At 49.6% G+C, this 18,174-nt stretch overlaps 1 protein-coding gene across 3 annotated transcripts in view; it reads left to right on the forward strand.

Moving 5' to 3' along the window:
* The window catches only part of KIF5A (kinesin family member 5A), a 31,841-nt gene extending 15,867 nt beyond the window's left edge, over positions 1-15,974 (forward strand). Inside the window, exons 7-29 of one of the 3 annotated variants that reach the window (XM_037127094.2) lie at positions 97-184; positions 442-566; positions 1,060-1,164; positions 1,341-1,489; positions 1,600-1,748; positions 2,066-2,241; positions 3,033-3,101; positions 3,674-3,880; positions 4,175-4,321; positions 5,149-5,337; positions 5,683-5,800; positions 6,160-6,224; positions 6,331-6,440; positions 6,804-6,905; positions 7,423-7,483; positions 7,697-7,768; positions 7,928-8,032; positions 10,569-10,785; positions 11,037-11,190; positions 11,486-11,568; positions 11,973-12,000; positions 12,477-12,590; positions 13,659-15,974. In XM_037127094.2, the coding sequence (XP_036982989.1) occupies positions 97-184; positions 442-566; positions 1,060-1,164; positions 1,341-1,489; positions 1,600-1,748; positions 2,066-2,241; positions 3,033-3,101; positions 3,674-3,880; positions 4,175-4,321; positions 5,149-5,337; positions 5,683-5,800; positions 6,160-6,224; positions 6,331-6,440; positions 6,804-6,905; positions 7,423-7,483; positions 7,697-7,768; positions 7,928-8,032; positions 10,569-10,785; positions 11,037-11,190; positions 11,486-11,568; positions 11,973-12,000; positions 12,477-12,555 (2,598 nt within the window). In that variant the 3' untranslated portion in view covers positions 12,556-12,590; positions 13,659-15,974. Of the gene's footprint in view, positions 1-96; positions 185-441; positions 567-1,059; positions 1,165-1,340; positions 1,490-1,599; positions 1,749-2,065; positions 2,242-3,032; positions 3,102-3,673; positions 3,881-4,174; positions 4,322-5,148; positions 5,338-5,682; positions 5,801-6,159; positions 6,225-6,330; positions 6,441-6,803; positions 6,906-7,422; positions 7,484-7,696; positions 7,769-7,927; positions 8,033-10,568; positions 10,786-11,036; positions 11,191-11,485; positions 11,569-11,972; positions 12,001-12,476 lie in introns of those variants that run through there. The other 2 variants (XM_037127093.2, XM_037127095.2) reach the window with 2 other exon arrangements.
* The last annotated feature ends 2,200 nt before the right edge of the window (positions 15,975-18,174 follow it).

The raw sequence follows: 18,174 nt of genomic DNA on the forward strand, positions 1-18,174 counted from the left end.
GAAAGGACATTTTCTGGAAAGGCCATTCTGTCAGGTGTGCAGGTAATCAAATTCGCAGGTCAGAGTTTATAGGCCGTCATCCATTCGCCCCTGCAGGGTTGTACTGAACGCTTTGTGTCCAGCCCGGAGGAGATTTTAGATGTGATTGATGAGGGGAAATCGAATCGTCATGTGGCTGTCACCAGTGAGTGGGGATATAAGAGACTTTTGAGTCTGGGGTCTACCTCTCCTCTGTGCCTTTGGGGATTGAGAGACTCAAAAGAGAGCAAGGGAAGACTGTCCTCCAGAGGAGAAGGGACCCTGTTTCTGTGACCCTGCTGCCCTGGAAATGCAGTCGCAGGGCCCTGTCTTTTGGTGGGTGGGGTCGCGGTCAGGGGAAGCCAGGCTGAGGGCTTCGGTCTGCGGGTCGGTGCCAGGACGCCCTCTGCCTTCCCCCTGCAGACATGAATGAACACAGCTCTCGCAGCCACAGCATCTTCCTAATCAACATCAAGCAGGAGAACATGGAGACTGAGCAGAAGCTCAGTGGGAAGCTGTATCTGGTGGACCTGGCTGGGAGTGAGAAGGTTGTGGGTCTTGGGTGGGGAAGGGGGGCGGTGGTGAGGGAAGGGAGCCTTGGGGAGAGCTGGCCTTTTTTAAAGATCAAAATAACTTTTTTCATTGAGAGATAATTCATGTTCCATAAAGTTCACCATTTAAGAGTGTACAGTTGAGTGGTTTGGGGGACATTTGCAGTGTTGTGAAACCATCACCCCTAATTCCAGAACATTTCCATCACCCATTAACAGTCACTCCTGTCCTCCCCTCCCCCATCCCCTGCAACCGCTAATCTGCTTTCTGTCTCTATGAATTTTCCTTTTTTGGACATTTCATGTACATGGGATCATATAATATGTATGATATGTAGGTGGAAGGGGGTGGATTTGGCAAGAGAATTTAGGGAGATAGAGAAAGGGCCTTTACCTCCCCTCTTTGGAAGCTCTTACGTGCAGGGCCGGGGGAAGAGCCCTCTCCCTGTGCAGCGACTCCTGACACACTTGTCCCTTAACGCCCTGGTAGGTCAGCAAGACTGGAGCAGAGGGAGCCGTGCTGGACGAGGCAAAGAACATCAACAAGTCACTGTCGGCTCTGGGGAACGTGATCTCTGCCCTGGCTGAGGGCACCGTGAGTGTTCCTCCGGTCCTCTCACCCTCAAGGCCCCCCTCATCCCCGACCTCCTCCTAGTGCTGCCATCTAACCAGGCCCCTCCTCGTGGACTGCCCGATTTCTAGCCCAGCCAGGTCCTTTCTGGTTCCCCTGTTACATTTCTTTTTCTAATTCACGTCTCCCTCCTCCCCCAGAAAAGCTATGTTCCGTATCGCGACAGCAAAATGACTCGGATTCTCCAGGACTCTCTGGGAGGAAACTGCCGGACAACTATGTTCATTTGCTGCTCACCATCCAGCTACAATGATGCGGAGACCAAGTCCACCCTGATGTTTGGGCAGCGGTCAGTGGCAGGGTTCCCAGCTCCCTGCCCAGCCCCTGCCGTGCTCTCCCCTTGGCGTGAGGCAAGCCGTAAGGGAGGTCTCATCACCTCGTTCCCTTCTCCTCACCCAGGGCAAAGACCATTAAGAACACCGCTTCAGTGAACCTGGAATTGACAGCTGAGCAGTGGAAGAAGAAGTATGAGAAGGAGAAGGAGAAGACAAAGGCTCAAAGGGAAACCATTGCAAAGCTAGAGGCTGAGCTGAGCCGCTGGCGCAATGGTTAGAGAGGAGTCTTGTGGGCATGAGAGGTGGTGGGAGGAGGAAGGGGCTTAGGGAGCCAGCGAGGGCCCTGTCTGGGGTGATGCTTAAGGGCAGTTCAGTCTCCAAGGAGAGCTGTGTTTCTGGAGGTGAGCAATGGAGCAGTCATGAGGGAAAGGGAGAGGGCCTGACTACTGTATCCCCCGACCCTTGAAAAGGTCCACTTAGCAAATGAAACGGAGGCCTGAAGGTCTTGGTGTTGAGCAGTGAGGGAGGAGGGACTGGTGGGTGCAGCTGTCCCTTCTCCCAACCCTCGCCTTGTTCTGCCCCTTCCCCAGGAGAGAATGTGCCTGAGACGGAGCGGCTGGCTGGGGAGGATGCAGTGCTGGGAGCTGAGCTCTGCGAGGAGGCTCCTATGAATGACAACTCCTCCATCGTGGTGCGCATAGCGCCTGAGGAGCGGCAGAAATACGAGGAGGAGATCCGCCGTCTCTACAAACAGCTCGATGACAAGGTGGGGACAATCAGGCAGGGCACAGTGACGAGCCCCGTGGAATGAGAAGAGAGGACTTAAAAAATTAGCTTATACTCCCCTTGTCTGATTTTAAAAGGGGTAAATGTTCATTACTGAAAATGTGGAAGATAGATAAAAATACATAAAAGGAAACTAAAATCATCACCCCACCATTCAAAAATAATGCTATTAACATTTTGCTTTTCCTTGTGCATATACCGTGCAACTGAGATGTACTGTATATGTAACTTTGCATTCGATTTTTTTAATTCAATATCATATAATGAGCAATTTCATACTTTGTTAACAGTTCTTCATAAAAGCATTTTTAAGTGGCTGCCCAACAGTCTTTACCGGAATGTATTTAACCATTCGCTCATTACAGGGCTTCTAGTTTTCTTGGTTGTGTTTGCTTTTGTTATTATAAATAATTGACTTTATTGAAAGGACTAACTTTGCCTCTCATGCATAAGATTTTGCTTTTCAATGATTTGATTAGAGCGGAGCGCTAGAGCAGGATTTCTAGGTTGAAGGATATGAACATTTTAAGAATTTTTCTATGTATTGTCCAGGTTATACCAACTTTCAGCAAGAAAGGAATTTAAAAATGAGGGCAGGAGTTGAGGAAAGAAGCGGAGGAAAAGACGTCTTTTTAGGATATGGGTTTTTTTTTAACTCAAAACCTAAATTATCCGGACTCTATTAGGATCCTACTTCCCCCTCAACCCCGTGAGTCTAGACCAGCAGGACTAGCTTCCCTTCCTTCCGTCTTTCTCTGTTGCCTCTCGCAGGACGATGAGATCAACCAGCAGAGCCAGCTCATAGAGAAACTCAAGCAGCAGATGCTGGACCAGGAAGAGGTAACGGGGAGGAGGGCCAGACGTGAGAGGAGGGGTGTCTTCATCCCTAGAAGGCATAGAAAGGGCCTTTTTACAGTCAGACGGGAGAAGGGTCATTCTGCTGGGGTTCAGTCACCCTCAAAACTGTAGAGTTCTGGGCACTTAATTAGGGCTTTGCTTAAAGCACAGATTATGGCATCTAGGTGCTTCTTCATCCTGTTGCCCTATTTTTTTCTTTTCTTTTTTTTTTAAAGATTTTATTTATGTTTTAGAGAGAAGGGAGGGAGGGAGGAAGAGAAGGAGAGAAACATCGATGTGTGGTACAAGAGAAACATCAATTGGTTGCCTCTTGCACACCCCCCAGGTGACCTTTTAAATTGCAGGCCTTTGCTCAGCCCACTGAGCCACACCAGCCAGGGCTGTTGCCCTATTTCTGAGAAGTCTAAAGCCCACTTCCTCTTGACTCTTACTTTGGGCCTTGCTTCTCTCCTAGAGCTATGCTGGGGTATGGGGGCTCAGCTTCCCGAGAACAGGGGCCACAGAAGTGGTCACTGGCAGCAGACCTGCTCACATGCCTCCTCTCTCCCTTAAAGCTGCTGGTGTCCACCCGAGGAGATAATGAGAAGGTCCAGCGGGAGCTGAGCCACCTGCAGTCAGAGAATGACGCTGCCAAGGATGAGGTGAAGGAAGTGCTGCAGGCCCTGGAGGAGCTGGCTGTGAACTACGACCAGAAGTCTCAGGAAGTGGAGGAAAAGAGCCAGCAGAACCAGCTTCTGGTGGATGAGCTGTCTCAGAAGGTGGTGAGTGTCCAGCTGGGGCAAAAGAATATCCTCCATGGCCTAAGGGGCCATTGCTTCCTTTCAGGGTCACATTGTGCTCGCACCTTTGTGCTGCTCTTCGGTGTGTCGTGAGACCCTCCCACAGCTGCTCACTGCACTTCACCCTCCTGACCCTTCTCTCTTCCAGGCCCTTCTGCGGGGCCTGTATTGTCTTCACAGCAGCCTACAGGGTCATGCATGAGGGAGAGGCTTCTGCCCGGGCTGGGGAGGGTAGTGGGAAGAGGATGGTGGGATGACCTGAGGGGCTATCCCCAGGCCACCATGCTGTCCCTGGAGTCTGAGTTGCAGCGGCTACAGGAGGTCAGCGGACACCAGCGAAAACGAATTGCTGAGGTGCTGAATGGGCTGATGAAGGACCTGAGTGAGTTCAGCGTCATCGTGGGCAACGGGGAGATTAAGCTGGTGAGTGGGAAAGAGGCAGCAGTTTTCTTCAGGTCATTTTTGTCCTGGACATTGACGGGAAATGCAAGATGGGAGAGCTCAGGCCCTTGGGGACAATGAAAACGAGGGGCCAAGATCCGGGAAACATGCTAACTAGACCCAGGAAAACAAGTGTAGGTTTTCATAGAATCAACTGAAAATACACCTTTTAAAGTATGCCAAATACAGAAGCAATGGCAGAACATATGAGATCTTGCTCCCTGACATACGCAGTCAGTTTGGCTCAAATAAATTTTTTTAATTTATTTAATTATTGTTCAAGTACAGTTTTCTGTCTTATTCTCCCATCCCAGCCCATCCCCTCAGTATTCCCCACCTCCCTCCCATTTCCACCCCGCCCCCCCGCCTTAGTTTTTGTCCATGTGTCCTTTATACTTGTTCCTGTCAAATAAATTCTTATTAAAATTCTCTTTGGAAAAAAAAAGTAGCAATGGAGATGTGATTATAGCAGGATTTAGAGAGGCGGACACAGAGTTAGGAATGATACATACAAATCTGTGGCAGGGACAACGACCCATCTGGGCGATCAAGCAGAACAGTTTGCAAAAGAAAATCATATTCCTTTTAAGATGGAAGAGGGTGACTGTCAGAATTGGGTCTTTAAGTACAGATAGAGGGATTTAGCGTGAAATGTCAGGTGATGGAGAGCTGCTAAAAGCTGTTTGGAGAACACCTGTCCCACCTGAGTCCCTGCGCACGTGGGTGTGTGCGGGGATGGGCTGAGTGGGAGGGAATGGACAGAAGCTCTCCTGTAGTAGAGCACCGCCTCTGTCTCTGGCCCCCCACAGCCGGTGGAGATCAGTGGGGCCATCGAGGAGGAGTTCACTGTGGCCCGGCTCTACATCAGCAAAATCAAATCAGAGGTCAAGTCTGTGGTCAAGCGGTGCCGGCAGCTGGAGAACCTCCAAGTCGAATGTCATCGCAAAATGGAAGTGACTGGGCGGGAGCTCTCGTCCTGCCAACTCCTCATCTCCCAGGTGAGCTCCACGGGGGAAGGTGGGTGACTCTGTGGGTATGAGATAAAACTCCTAGCATCTACCTCTATGTCAAGGGCCCAGGGTTAACTGAAGTCAAGGACAGAAGAGTTTGGGTTAGGAGGGGAGGTCTAGGCAAGAGAAGTAAAGGGTGCAGGGGGAATACTGGCCTCCAAGCTGATGGGGTCTCAAGAAAGGCTCCCTCTAGAAGCATAGCTCCTGACTTTGCATTCCTCTTGGAAGGCATAGTAGGAGCAGAGGGCCTGGGAGACAGCAGGAGTTTGCAGATGTCTGTGGTAGCCTTGGCTCCATCCATCTTCTTACTTTCACCAACCCTTCCCCCACCAGCACGAGGCCAAGATCCGCTCGCTCACAGAATACATGCAGAGCGTGGAGCTAAAGAAGCGGCACCTGGAAGAGTCCTATGACTCCCTGAGTGATGAGCTGGCCAAGCTCCAGGCCCAGGGTGAGGCCTTATTAAACCTCCAACCCATCGATTCTGAGATCTGAGATCCCAGAGTGGTCAGGGAGGGAGAGTGGCAAACATCGAAAGAAACCACTCGACAGCACCCCCCCAAAGCCATGGAGACCAACTTACATGCCACTTAGCAAGCTTTTGCATGTAGCTTATTGTGCATGAACCATAAACACTTTATTTGTCCTCTGTCCCTGCTATGTCAAATTAGACTGTCCTAACCCAGAAGGACTTCCCTGTGTGGGCCCATCCTGGGTAGATGTCCCCTGCCCTGCCTGAAGGCCTGGTCATAAATGTGAAGCTTTTCCTGGTGGAGTGAATGTGGTGTAAGCTGTTTTTCCCTCTTTTAGAAACTGTGCATGAAGTGGCCCTGAAGGACAAAGAGCCAGACACACAGGATGCAGATGAAGTGAAGGCGAGTGGGGAAGGAGTGGGGACGACTGGGGCCTGGCAGGGCTGTGCTGGTCCTCACCGAGCTGGTGCTGGGGAGTCTGGCTTTGAACACGGGGTGTTGTTTGCAGAAGGCCCTGGAGCTGCAAATGGAGAGTCACCGGGAGGCCCATCACCGGCAGCTGGCCCGGCTTCGGGATGAGATCAATGAGAAGCAGAAGACCATTGATGAGCTCAAAGAGTAAGTTTCCAAGGGTGGCTCTGGTCTCCACCCGGTCCTCTTGCCCAGCTGTGCCTACTCACATGCTCTCTCTTGGCCCAGGATCCTGGTCTTTAACTTCCATGTGCCATTCTCCCAAATGTGACATGATTTTGCAGCCCAGCTCAAGGGGGTACAAGAAGTAAGGCCTGGTCCCAGTCCTTGAGGCTCTTATGAGTATAGTTCAGGGTACAGTGGCCTGAGTTTGCCTGTGATAGTTGAAGGTAGATGCACCAATTCTAACTGGACTCACTCATACAAGAGGGAAAACGCTTGAGGGGCTGGCCTTCCCTTTCGCCATCACTCACATTCTTTATTTCTCGCCATACCTCTTGCCCTCTGCAGCCTGAATCAGAAGCTCCAGTTAGAGCTAGAGAAGCTTCAGGCAGACTACGAGAAGCTGAAGAATGAAGAACATGAGAAGAGCGCCAAACTCCAGGAGCTGACGTGAGTGCCCGGGTCCGCCTGCACCCCGGCGGCCCCACGGGCTCAGACGGCTGCTCAGCCTCTGCAGTACAGATGTGAATGTGATGACCACAGGAAGCAGAGGGCTCACCAGAATAATTTGATGGGATGGGGGAGGGAAAATAAAAAAGGAATCTTTCAGAAATGACCTCTATTGAATATTAGCTGACATTGAGAGATGTGCGTGGTGCTCTGTTAAGTGTAAAAAGCAGGTTACAAAGCAGTGTGAGCGGCCCGATCCCATAAAGTGTATATGGGATGCACACGCACAGAAAAGAGAGTGGGGAAAGGTGGACATCAGAATGTTATCGGTGGTTTGATCTGTAAGGAGTAGAATCATGAGCTTTTTGTGAAACTCGCCTTCCTTACCTTTTTTTCCCTTTTCTAATTTCTGCATAGTGAACATGGGTAACTTGAATGATAAGTAATAAAGAAATGGAAAGGGGATGGAGCGGGGCGGAGAGTCCTGAGAGAGCCTTCTGTTCCCCTCCTCCTCCAGATTTCTGTATGAGCGGCACGAGCAGTCCAAGCAGGACCTCAAGGGTCTGGAGGAGACCGTTGTGAGTAGCTTCCACTGTGCTGAGCTAACAGGGCGGGTGCTTCACCTCCTCCCTCCCGCCCTCTGCAAAGTCAGTCTGTAGCACCAGCAGGACACATCTTTTCCTGAAGGATGAGTGGCTCACTTGACTGGGTAGACCGAAGATTCCAGGAATTTCAGGGTGAAAAGGCTGGCCTGGTATTTGGCTACCCCAGTTTTTTATCATTCTTTCCAGGCCCGGGAACTCCAGACCCTCCACAACCTTCGCAAGCTGTTCGTTCAAGACGTCACGACTCGAGTCAAGAAAGTGAGTGCCATCCTCGCTCGGGTTCTTCCCAACCCTCGCTGTTCCTCCTGTTATCAGGTCCCTCCAGCCCTTTGGTCTGAGGTCAGCTGGCTGGGCCTGGTCTTGGCGGGATCTGTTTGGCTTCAGGACAGCCACATCTTCCCCTCTGTCTTTATTCAGAGTGCAGAAATGGAGCCCGAGGACAGTGGGGGGATTCATTCCCAAAAGCAGAAGATTTCCTTTCTTGAGAACAACCTGGAACAGCTTACAAAGGTTCACAAACAGGTAAGAATGGGGGGGAGGGGTGAAGAGCACTCCTAAGGCCAGGTGCCTGGGATCCCAAATCCTCGGAGGCCCCTTGGATTTAGGAAAATCTCCTTGCATGTCTTCCTCACTTTCCCACTAAACCCTTCTCTATCCCATGTTTGGTTCCACTTCTACCTGGTTCTTTGTGCCATGACTATTTTCCCTTCTCTATGCCCCCAACCTGCCTCTGCTGAAAGTGGGACCCCCGGCCTACATTGTTGGAGGGGAAGGTTGGAACTGGTGGAGGTTTCCGAGGCACCGGGTTGTAACAAGGGATATGGGTCAGACTTTAGCCAAAGACAGAAAGCAGCAAGACAAGAAGAAGCCGGGGAAGTTGAACTTTCTGTCACGGACAGAACTCCCTCTGCCTAGGCTCAGGGCAGGCACGCAGAGAAATTCAGTGATGTCCTCTAGGTGGGCAGACAGCCCCTGGTCGGGGCCAGGCCAAACTCCTGGGTGCTAAGGTACTGCCTCTCTGTCCCCCTCCCTGCTGCCGCGGTTCCTTAGGTGGATGACTGGGTTTCAAAGGTAGGGGCGGGGAGGTGGATGGGGCAGCCGGAAGGAGTCTGGACAGGAAATGTTTGGTGCAGACAGAGCCAAAGAGCTGAGCCTTGAAGACAGGTGTGACAGTGTCAACTGGCTCTCCTAACTGACTCCTAAAATAAACCCCAACCTATACTTTATTCTCCTCCTTTCAAATCCACTTTAACATTCCATTTAAACTTACGTGCTCACTAAACTGGATCTCAACCTCATTTTCCTCCCAGTACAATGCCCAGCATGTATAGTAAATACACAGGACACTGGTGTTGTTTTTTTATAGTGACAAAAATCCCAGAACTGCAGCCCAGTGAGAGTCTTAAGGGTTTATTTGTTTTATTTGGGCTTGCAGAGAGCTTTCCTACCATCCCTTCCCTTTGCTTATTATAAAACAATATGACAACATTATGGGAAGATTGAAAGAATCATTTGTTATCAGTTCTGCCATTCTTTATAGTTTCTGTGCGTTCATTTTCCCTCTCTATCTAAATGCATATTATATCGCCTTTCCCCCAACTCTTTTATTGTGGTAAAATACACATAACGTAAAACTGACCACCTCGATCATTTTTAAGTGTACATTCGCTGGTATTAAATACACTGATAATGCTGTGCAGCCATCATCGCCGTCCGTCTCCAGAGCTCTTTTCGTCTTGTAGACCTGAAACTCTGTCCCTTAAACAGTAACTCCTCCTCCCCTGGTCCCCCCAGCCCCTGGCTCCTACATCGCACTTCCTGTCTCTGATTCGACTACTGCAACTGCCTCGTGGAAGTGGAGTTACAGCATTTGCCCTTTGCTGACTGGTTCGTTTCACTTAGCATAACGTCCCCCAGGTTCATGCGTGTCGTGGCAAATGTTAGGAAACCACAGGCTGTTTTCTTACCCCCAACTGAAGCCTCTGCCTCTGCTCCAAATCCCAAAGACCAAAAGGTACTCACTAATAGCATAGAGAACTCCTCAAAATTCCCTATCTGTCTCCTCAATAGCAGACAGAGAGGAAATTGAGAGAGATAGAGAAATTCCTCCATTAACCAGATCTTAAATAGCCAGGGTTATACCCCTATTACTAATTAAGCTAAGTTATTGCCCCAGCAAAACACTGTTTATAATCTGTAGATTGTCCAAAATTAAAGGGACACAGAAGTGTTTCTAGCTCTGCCCTTCCTCCCAGCACTCCCGGCGACGCTGATTTCCCTGCTGTCTTCCACGGCCAGCTCCTTTGGTAATCCATAGTGCCCCCCCCCGGTCACACGTGTGAAACCCTGTAAAAAGATCAGGACATCTTTTCTGGCTGCAGGGTGGTTGCCACCCCACAGTAGCTTAATTTAAATGGGGGAGGGACAGCTAAGAAAATCTTTGACGGTGAAGGTAGTGAGCACAAATGTTTGTGAACCTCAAACATTTTCTTTCCTTCCTGTGGGGCATCGTGTGTATGTTTGTGTGGGGCTGGGTGTGAGGTGGGGGCTCCTGGATTCCAGCTTCTGCTCCTGCTCTGCACTGTACCTCACCTGCTCTCAGTGCCATGTCCACCCTCCAAACTGCCATAGTGCTCTCGCTGCCCTGCCCTGTGCATGCCCATAAAGCCGTGTCTGAGTGAGGGGCACCTCATCCCCATGGTCACCCTGGGGCTGTTGGTTTGGCACAAGCTGTAAGATATGGGGTGGGGTGAGTCGAGGCCAGGAGGAGACGGGGACAGATTGGCTACAGTGGAGCTGGCACGTTTTGCTGCCCAGAAAACAGTGTGACTTTGTACAATGCCTGACCATCATTTGCTCAGGGAGAAGAAAGAACTGGCTAAAACAGCAAGTTTGGTCAAGGGAACGAGGCTTTCGAGGAAACGCAACATGGTCTCTGTCTTCTCTGACTTGGTTTTTCTTTATTCTTTCTCCCCACTGGCACCCCACACTGCACTGCTGGCTCTGTCTTGGGTCACTCGCCTTTCCTTCCACCTCTTCCCCTGGGCTCACCCCACAGCTGGTACGTGACAATGCAGATTTGCGTTGTGAGCTTCCTAAATTGGAAAAACGACTTAGGGCTACGGCTGAGAGAGTTAAGGCCCTGGAGGGTGCACTGAAGGAGGCCAAGGAGGGCGCCATGAAGGACAAGCGCCGGTACCAGCAGGAGGTGGACCGCATCAAGGAGGCCGTTCGGTACAAGAGCTCCGGCAAGAGGGGCCACTCTGCCCAGATCGGTGAGTGGGGCATGGAGGGCGGTAGGCAAGGTGTGGGGACCACCTGGGGAAATTCAGCAAATTGCTGAGTGTCAAGCAACTGGATTGTTGTTTTCTTTCTCTACCTGCCCCATCATCACCCCCCCAAAAAATAAAAGTGAATTATCTTATAAGCAACTCAGTTCAACTCCAACTACTAAATGACCTCAGGGACCAAGACAACTACAGAGTATACAAGCATCCTCAAGGTCATTTTTCCATCTTTGTCACAGCCAAACCCGTCCGGCCTGGCCACTACCCGGCGTCCTCACCCACCAACCCCTATGGCACCCGGAGTCCCGAGTGCATCAGTTACACCAACAGCCTCTTCCAGAACTACCAGAATCTGTACCTGCAGGCTGCACCAGGCTCCACCTCAGATATGTAGTGAGTGACCGCGGGCAAGGGCGGAGCCCCACCCAAGGCGCTCTGCACTCTGTAAGGCATAATGTTGGGTCAGTTAATTGGGTGAGACCTAATTCTTTTTCTAAGTAGCTGCATTGATTCTTTCTCATTAATCCTTAGAAAGTGGGCATTGCCTACTGAGCCTGTGGCCATGTTTGTTTTCTGTTCTCTGGGGAGGGAAGGGATGTATGGCCCCATCCCTGAGGGTGTGTGGATGTGTCCTTGGCATGATGGAGGGTGGGTGCCAGAGGCTGCATCTTTCCTTTGCTCCATCCAGCTTTGCAAACTCCTGTACCAGCAGTGGGGCCATGTCTTCTGGCGGCCCCTTGGCTTCGTACCAGAAGGCCAACATGGACAATGGTGAGTGAGAAAGATGGGGGCACAGCCTTTGGGATCCCCAGGACAAGTTGAAAAGTAGAAGAAGAATGACTGTACCTACAGTTTGAACACAGCTCATCTGTCAGGGTCTTGGCCTCTTATAAGTAGAGTCCTCCTATTACCGTGCCTGTCTCCATCCTTCCTTGTCTTACCCCTTCCCCTCTCCTTTGTGAGGGATCAGGGAGGCTTTTTCTCAAGACAAAACCATGCTGCAATGTGGGGTGGTTGTAGGCAGAGTCCCAGAGACTCGGATGGCAGCTGTACTCCAAAGATTGTTACCGTTCCCTCCAAGGGGTTTGGATGAGACAGATTCGGGGAGACTACCACTAATGCCCAGTTTCTTTTTTCTTCCTCTAATCCTGCCTTCCCAATGATGATCTCTTCAGGAAATGCCACAGATATCAACGACAACAGGTACACCAGTCCCCACTACTCGCGGGTTCTCTGGGTGGGACCAGAGGAAATTATTACATTTCTCTCATGCCCTAGTTAGAGATTCCCCGGAGCCTTCTGGGGAAGGAAGAGGAAATGAGGATCAATCTTGTGTGCCTTCGCCCTGTTGTACAAGAGATCCCATCCCTCCCCTGCCTCGGTGCAGAATGCTACCCTGTCCTCCAGTCCCATCTGTGGCTTCTCCCCATTCCAGTTATGGGCCTGGGGAAATGCCATGGGCACCTGATGCCCTGGTTTCTCTCCTGCCTCTGGGAACTTTGTGACCTTGGGCAAGTCAGCTCCATCCCTCTGGCCTTACTTTTCCCTCTATTCCTATAAGATCCGAATAGTCCCTGCCCTTCATTATCTCATAGGAATGCCACTAGAACCAAGTGACAGGAATGCTTTCATTTATACAGAGCTGACAGTGCTGTGATTAGCTGGGTCTCTTCTTCCAGGAGTGACCTGCCATGCGGCTATGAAGCTGAGGACCAGGCCAAGCTTTTCCCTCTCCACCAAGAGACGGCAGCCAGCTAATCTCCCCCAAGGCGGCTGCATACCTGCACTTTCAGGTAGCTTCAGGCCGCTTCCTCTGACCAGCCTCAAGTTACCTGCTTTCTTGCCCTCGGCCTCTTTGTTTCTTCTGCTCTTTCTTTTATCATATCAAAGCTTTTACTACATTGTTGTCCCTCGACTCCTGCCTTTCCCTTCTAGGGCCCACATTTGTGCTGCCCCACGTCCTCTGGACACTGACCTCCCTTCCCCCGTTACACTTTCCTTTTGGTTGTAGTAGTAACCACAGTACTGCCTTTCTGCCACTAGGCGGCACTGCCACATGTCAAAAGAAGTGAGAAAGGGAGGGTGGAGCCAGAGCCACACACTGGTCATAGGACCGAAATAGATTTTAAGAGACTTTGGGAGATCATCTCAGCCCTCCCTCTGCCTCCGCCCTAAAATAATTTGGGGTGGATGGGTATTTTCTAAGACATCTCCAGTAAAAGAGATGTTCCATGTATTCCTGCACCCGTGTCCTATACTCCTCGTCTGTGTATTGCCAGTAAGTTTTAGGAAATGCCCAGCAGTCCGACTTTTTGTGTATTCAGCTGCGGTGTTAGCATCCCTCTCTCATCTTGCCCAGTGGAGGTGGAAAACAGCTGCGTCCCCGCCCGCAAGCCCTCCCCTCCCTTCCCCGCCTCAGTCCCCCGTCCTCTCCTGCAGCAGCACAGGCGCCTGCCTCTTGGTTCCTGTGTGTCACCGAGCTTCTACCGTGGCTGCTTTCGGGGCCCAGACCTGGGTGCTGTGGTCCTGTTTGATGGCCCACTTTGGAACCTTGGAGAACTAGAAAGGAGAAAACGCAGCCAGTCTCTTAAAGGGCTGCATCCGAGTGAGCCCTCTCCAGGGGTTTTCCAGAACAGTAGGCCAGGCACACACAGGCAGAAAGGCATGAGAAGCAGAGGAGTCGAATAGGGAAGGACGGGTTAGGAAGACCGGGGGTGGAGGGGGAGGGGTGAGGAGGGCGGTGTCCGGTTGTTGGAATTAAAGGAACAGGACTGCACACAAACCAGTCTGTACAATGCTATTCTTGTTCCGTGGCTGGGCTGCAGGTGGGTTGCTCACAACCTCTTTCTCTTTCTCTCCAGTTTCTAAGAGGGACTGAGGCCTCTTCTCTCAGCATGCTGCAAACCTGTGGTCTCTGATGCTAACTCCCTCCCCAACCCTCGTTATTCGACTGTACTATGTTTGATGTCTTCTCTTACTCTGTATCTCTTTGTACTCTGTATCTATATATCAAAAGCTGCTGCTATGTCTCTCTCTTCTGTCTCACTCTCTAAGTATCTAATGATGTATTTAGCAATTTCTGAGCATAGTATACCCTCCTTATTTGGGAAAATACGGAGGGCGAATGTTTCTTCTTTCTCTCACATATGCGTCTCTCACATGCGTAGCATTAGTCATGAAGATGATAAAAGGAAAAATGGAAGCTACAGGGCTGTGACCCCTCACACACATATACACACATGCACACACACATGCACACACACACGAAGCCTTAAGCAGGAGAATGTCTTAGCATCATAAAAAGATACAGAAATAGATTCTTCCTCCCTCTTCTTTCACATATAGCACAGGGGAGGGTAAAATGGAAGGATTACTAAATCATATGTAGACTTTTCTTCATTCACCTTTCACCCAAACCGAGGGATTCCAGGTATGCACCCCTGCCCTTCAAAGTCTGCCTTTGGCCTCCCTCTTCCTGTTCTCCCCTGGATGGCCGAGAACATGGATCGCTCAAGGGACCACTTCCCTTTCTCCTCAAAACTCCTTTTGATGGTCTCGACCCCAGAGCTCCTGACTAGAACCTAGAGTTGTTTTCAAATATTTTGAAAGATTGAGGAGGCAGACCCTCCTGACAGTCTGACAAATGGTCGCTCATCTTTCTCTCGTAGCAGTTATAGGCAAGCATAGTCAAATGATTGCTTCTTTAGGTTTGAGGGGAAACAGCCTTGGAAACTCATAAATATATTTTGCCATGGTGATGCGCTGGGTTCCTTTCTCTGTCCCACATGGGGCTGCATTTCTTCCCGTCTCCACCTTTTGGTTTGGGGGCTTCCAGTTCAATGGCAAAATATCTATCTTGAGATGCCTTCCTTTCATACTGGAGCCTGCCTTTCAGCCAATATACATTTAAAAAAAATGTTTTTTACAAAGAGTTCCTTCTATAATGTCCCCATCTGGTAAGTGCACTTTAAAGAAAGGGGCAGGGCAGATTTTCCAGAAGTGAAGCAACCTCAGGGTGTGAACTGGGGGGAGTCTTTTCTCCCAAGCCCCTCGGCCTCCATCTAACTGATAGGACTATTGTTTTGGTTTCAGATGGCCTTTCCTTCCACATGGTGCTAAGGTGGTTTTCCAGGTAACTGCAGGGATAGAGAATGGTGGTCACAAGAAGTGTAAATCAAGAAAGCCTGGTGCCCAAGTATTCAGTCTTGCCTAGGATGGAAGAACAGGATCCCCCAGCAACGGGCAACTATCCCCTAGTTTCTAAGTCAGGAAAGAAACCGGTGTGAGTGCGAGTCAGTGAATACAGGCCGTGTTGGCCCAGGATTCCTTCAAGGAAAGAAGTCCCTTCTCCCTTTCTCTGTTGTGCCCCTTTTACAAATTAAGGAGAAATACGAGGGGGAAATACCAGAGGGATGTGGAATCAATCCAAAGTAGTGATATTCAAACATTTTTCAAAACAAATCCTATAGAGAACCCTAGTATAAGAAGTAACTAAAAGTGATACAGACCTGGGTGGTTTGCGTTTACTTTGTTTGGTGGTAAATGCTCCATTCATTCATGGGGGAGTCCTGGGACAGTCCTGAGAGACCCTGAGAGTTCTGCAGAGTAGTTCGGAAACCTTTGCTCTGAGGAAAGGAGTTCAGTCTGACTTCCCTGTCCCAAGCTTGCAACTCACAGCAGGGAGGGTAAGAGTTTGTGGCTGAGCCATCCTATCTCCAAGACCCAATTGGGGAGGACGAGGACACATGTGCACCTATAGACTTGTGCTAATATTTGCCAGGAGGGCACTTAAGAATCCAATGGGTTTTATGTAATCTTACCACCAAATGTGGCACACAAGAAAATGTGAAGGTGGAGGGCAGATGAGGAGAGAGGTGACAGAGGAAGCAGCCTTCTCTTTAGCAAGACATGAGAGAAATGTGATACACTTACAGTAACCAGAAACAACACACACAAAGCCTTCAGCAGAAGGTTCACTCTACATCTCCCTCCTCCTCCTCCTCTTCCTCCTCCTCCTCCTCCTCCTCCTTCTGCCACACACACTGCATTCCTTTCAGAGAGCCAGGGTCGCTGTAAGGGGCACCTGGCCTGCCCACTTAACCGCTGCCAAAATGTTGCATGCCAGCGTGGAAGACAAACCAAACTGCACAAAACCCAGTGTGTATTTGATGTACATAAATACCTTTAAATAAAATAAATTCAGTGATGACTTGTTGGTGTTGTAAATCTTTCCCCTCCCTAGTTTCTCCTTTCCTTGCGTATTATGGCATTTGACAGTGTGGTATATATTCTTCCAGACGTTTTTCTATTTTTTAAAAGACTTCATTAATTTTTAGGGAGAGGGGAGGGGAGGGAGAAAAACATCAATGGATGTGTAAGCGAAACATCAATGCGTAAAAGAAACATCAATCACAAGTCCCCAACTGGGGAAATTTCCTGCAACCCAGGCAGGTGCCCTGATTGGGAATAGAACTAGCAACCTTTCAGTTGGCAGGCCAGCACTCAAGCCACTGAGCCACATCAGCAGGGCCCAGATGCTTTTCTATATATTTATACACTGGTTTTGCCCCCACCCCACTTGACAATGTATCCTGGCTGATGGAATCTCTTCATGTCAATATGCATAGATTTACCTATTCAAAAAATATATATAGTATATTCTATAATTTATTCAACCATTCCACTATTGGTGGACATCTTTCTCTTTATTCGTTATTGGTACTCTAACAAAAAATGGCATCCTGTTCTCTTCATTTTCCTCCAGACCATCACCTCAATCCCAGTATCAATTCTGTCCCTTTCCAATGAGTCTCTATCCTGCCCTTGCCAACAGCTCAATTCTCTTGTCCCCTGATGGTCTACCACAGTCACCCTCCTGACCCCCATTTTAGAGCATGCCCCTATCTGTCTTCTCTACACATGCCTCAGAGCTGCTGAGATGAATGGAGAAAGCTGAACAACCAGAACACTGGGGCAGCGAAAAACAAAGAGCCTGCAAACCTCACCAGACTTCACTTGCTGCTTAACCTTCTCTGTATCTTTGCACAGTTTCCTCTCCCACCCCCAGGGCAACTGGTCTAAATCCTAATCCTCACTCAAGACCCCTTCACACCTTTTTCTCTTACGTGACAACTTTGTCAGCTTTTTAAAGAAAAAATTAAGACCACTGAACATAAAATTCTTCACCGCCCCATACCCACACCTACACACTTACATGTCTGCACAGATCCTTTCCTTTCTCCCTTCTGACAAGTGATAAAACTCCTTGCTCTGAGTTAAAGCAAGTCCCTTCTAGATCCTTCATTCATTAGACACTCAGAACCTGCCATGTAACATAACTAAAAGTGATGCAGACTCGGTCAGTTTGCATCTTCTTTGTTAACTTCTGTCTCAATGATTTCTTTCTTTCTCCTTGTAAGGTCTCCCTTAAAAGTCCCTCCCTTTACGGTGTGTTTCTCTTTAAGATACTCCCCATCTGCTCTAGCTGGTGTGGCTCAGCGGATTGAGTGCCTGGCCTGCTAATCAAAGGATTGCCGTTCCATTCCTAGTCTAGGGCACATGCCTGGGTTGTGGGGCGGGTCCTCAGTAGGAGGCGCTTGAGAGGCAACCACACATTGATGTTTCTCTCCCTCTCTTTCCCTGTCTAAAAATAAATAAATAAAATCTTTTTTTTTAAGATTTTATTTATTTATCTTTAGAGGGGAAGGGAAGGAGAGAGGGAGAGAAATATCAATGTATGGTTGCCTTTCGTGTGTCCCCTGCTGGGAACTGGCCTGCAGGGAACCGGCCTGCAACCCAGGCATGTGCCCTGACTGGGAATTGAACCGTGACTGCCCGGTTCGCAGGCCCACGCTCAATCCACTGAGCTACACCAGCCAGGGCCCCATCTTGTTTTCTTAAGCAGATTTCCCAAAAATGTTCTTGGCTTCCCATCCCTTCTTCCTCACCTCCCATTCATTCCACAGCCCACCTTGATCCGGCTCTTGTTCTGGGGAAACTCGTTTTCTAAAGGTCACTAGTTACCAAGTACAATAGGCACTTCTCTGTCCTTGTCTCGCTTCACCTCTCTGTGATATATGTCACTGCTCTTCACTCCTTGAAACTCCACTCTCTTGGCTTCTGTACCCCTGCTCTCCTGGCTCCTTTACTTCTTTGTCTAGCCATCCCTTCTCAGCTTTCTCCCTTCAGCCTCTTAAATACTGGTCTATACCAGGGTTCAGCCCTTGGTTCTCTCCTTGCTCTCTCTGGGAGATGCCATCCACGCCCACAGATTTCACAACAATAATTAAGTCTGTATCCCCAGGACAGCCCATTCTGCTGAGCTGTGGTCCCCTAAGTCCAATTGATCTCAGGTACCCCTACCATGTTCCAAACTGA

Source organism: Artibeus jamaicensis, unplaced genomic scaffold, assembly GCF_021234435.1.
Source record: "Artibeus jamaicensis isolate MK-2021 breed Jamaican fruit bat unplaced genomic scaffold, CSHL_Jam_final contig_233, whole genome shotgun sequence".
Classification (NCBI taxonomy): domain Eukaryota; kingdom Metazoa; phylum Chordata; class Mammalia; order Chiroptera; family Phyllostomidae; genus Artibeus; species Artibeus jamaicensis.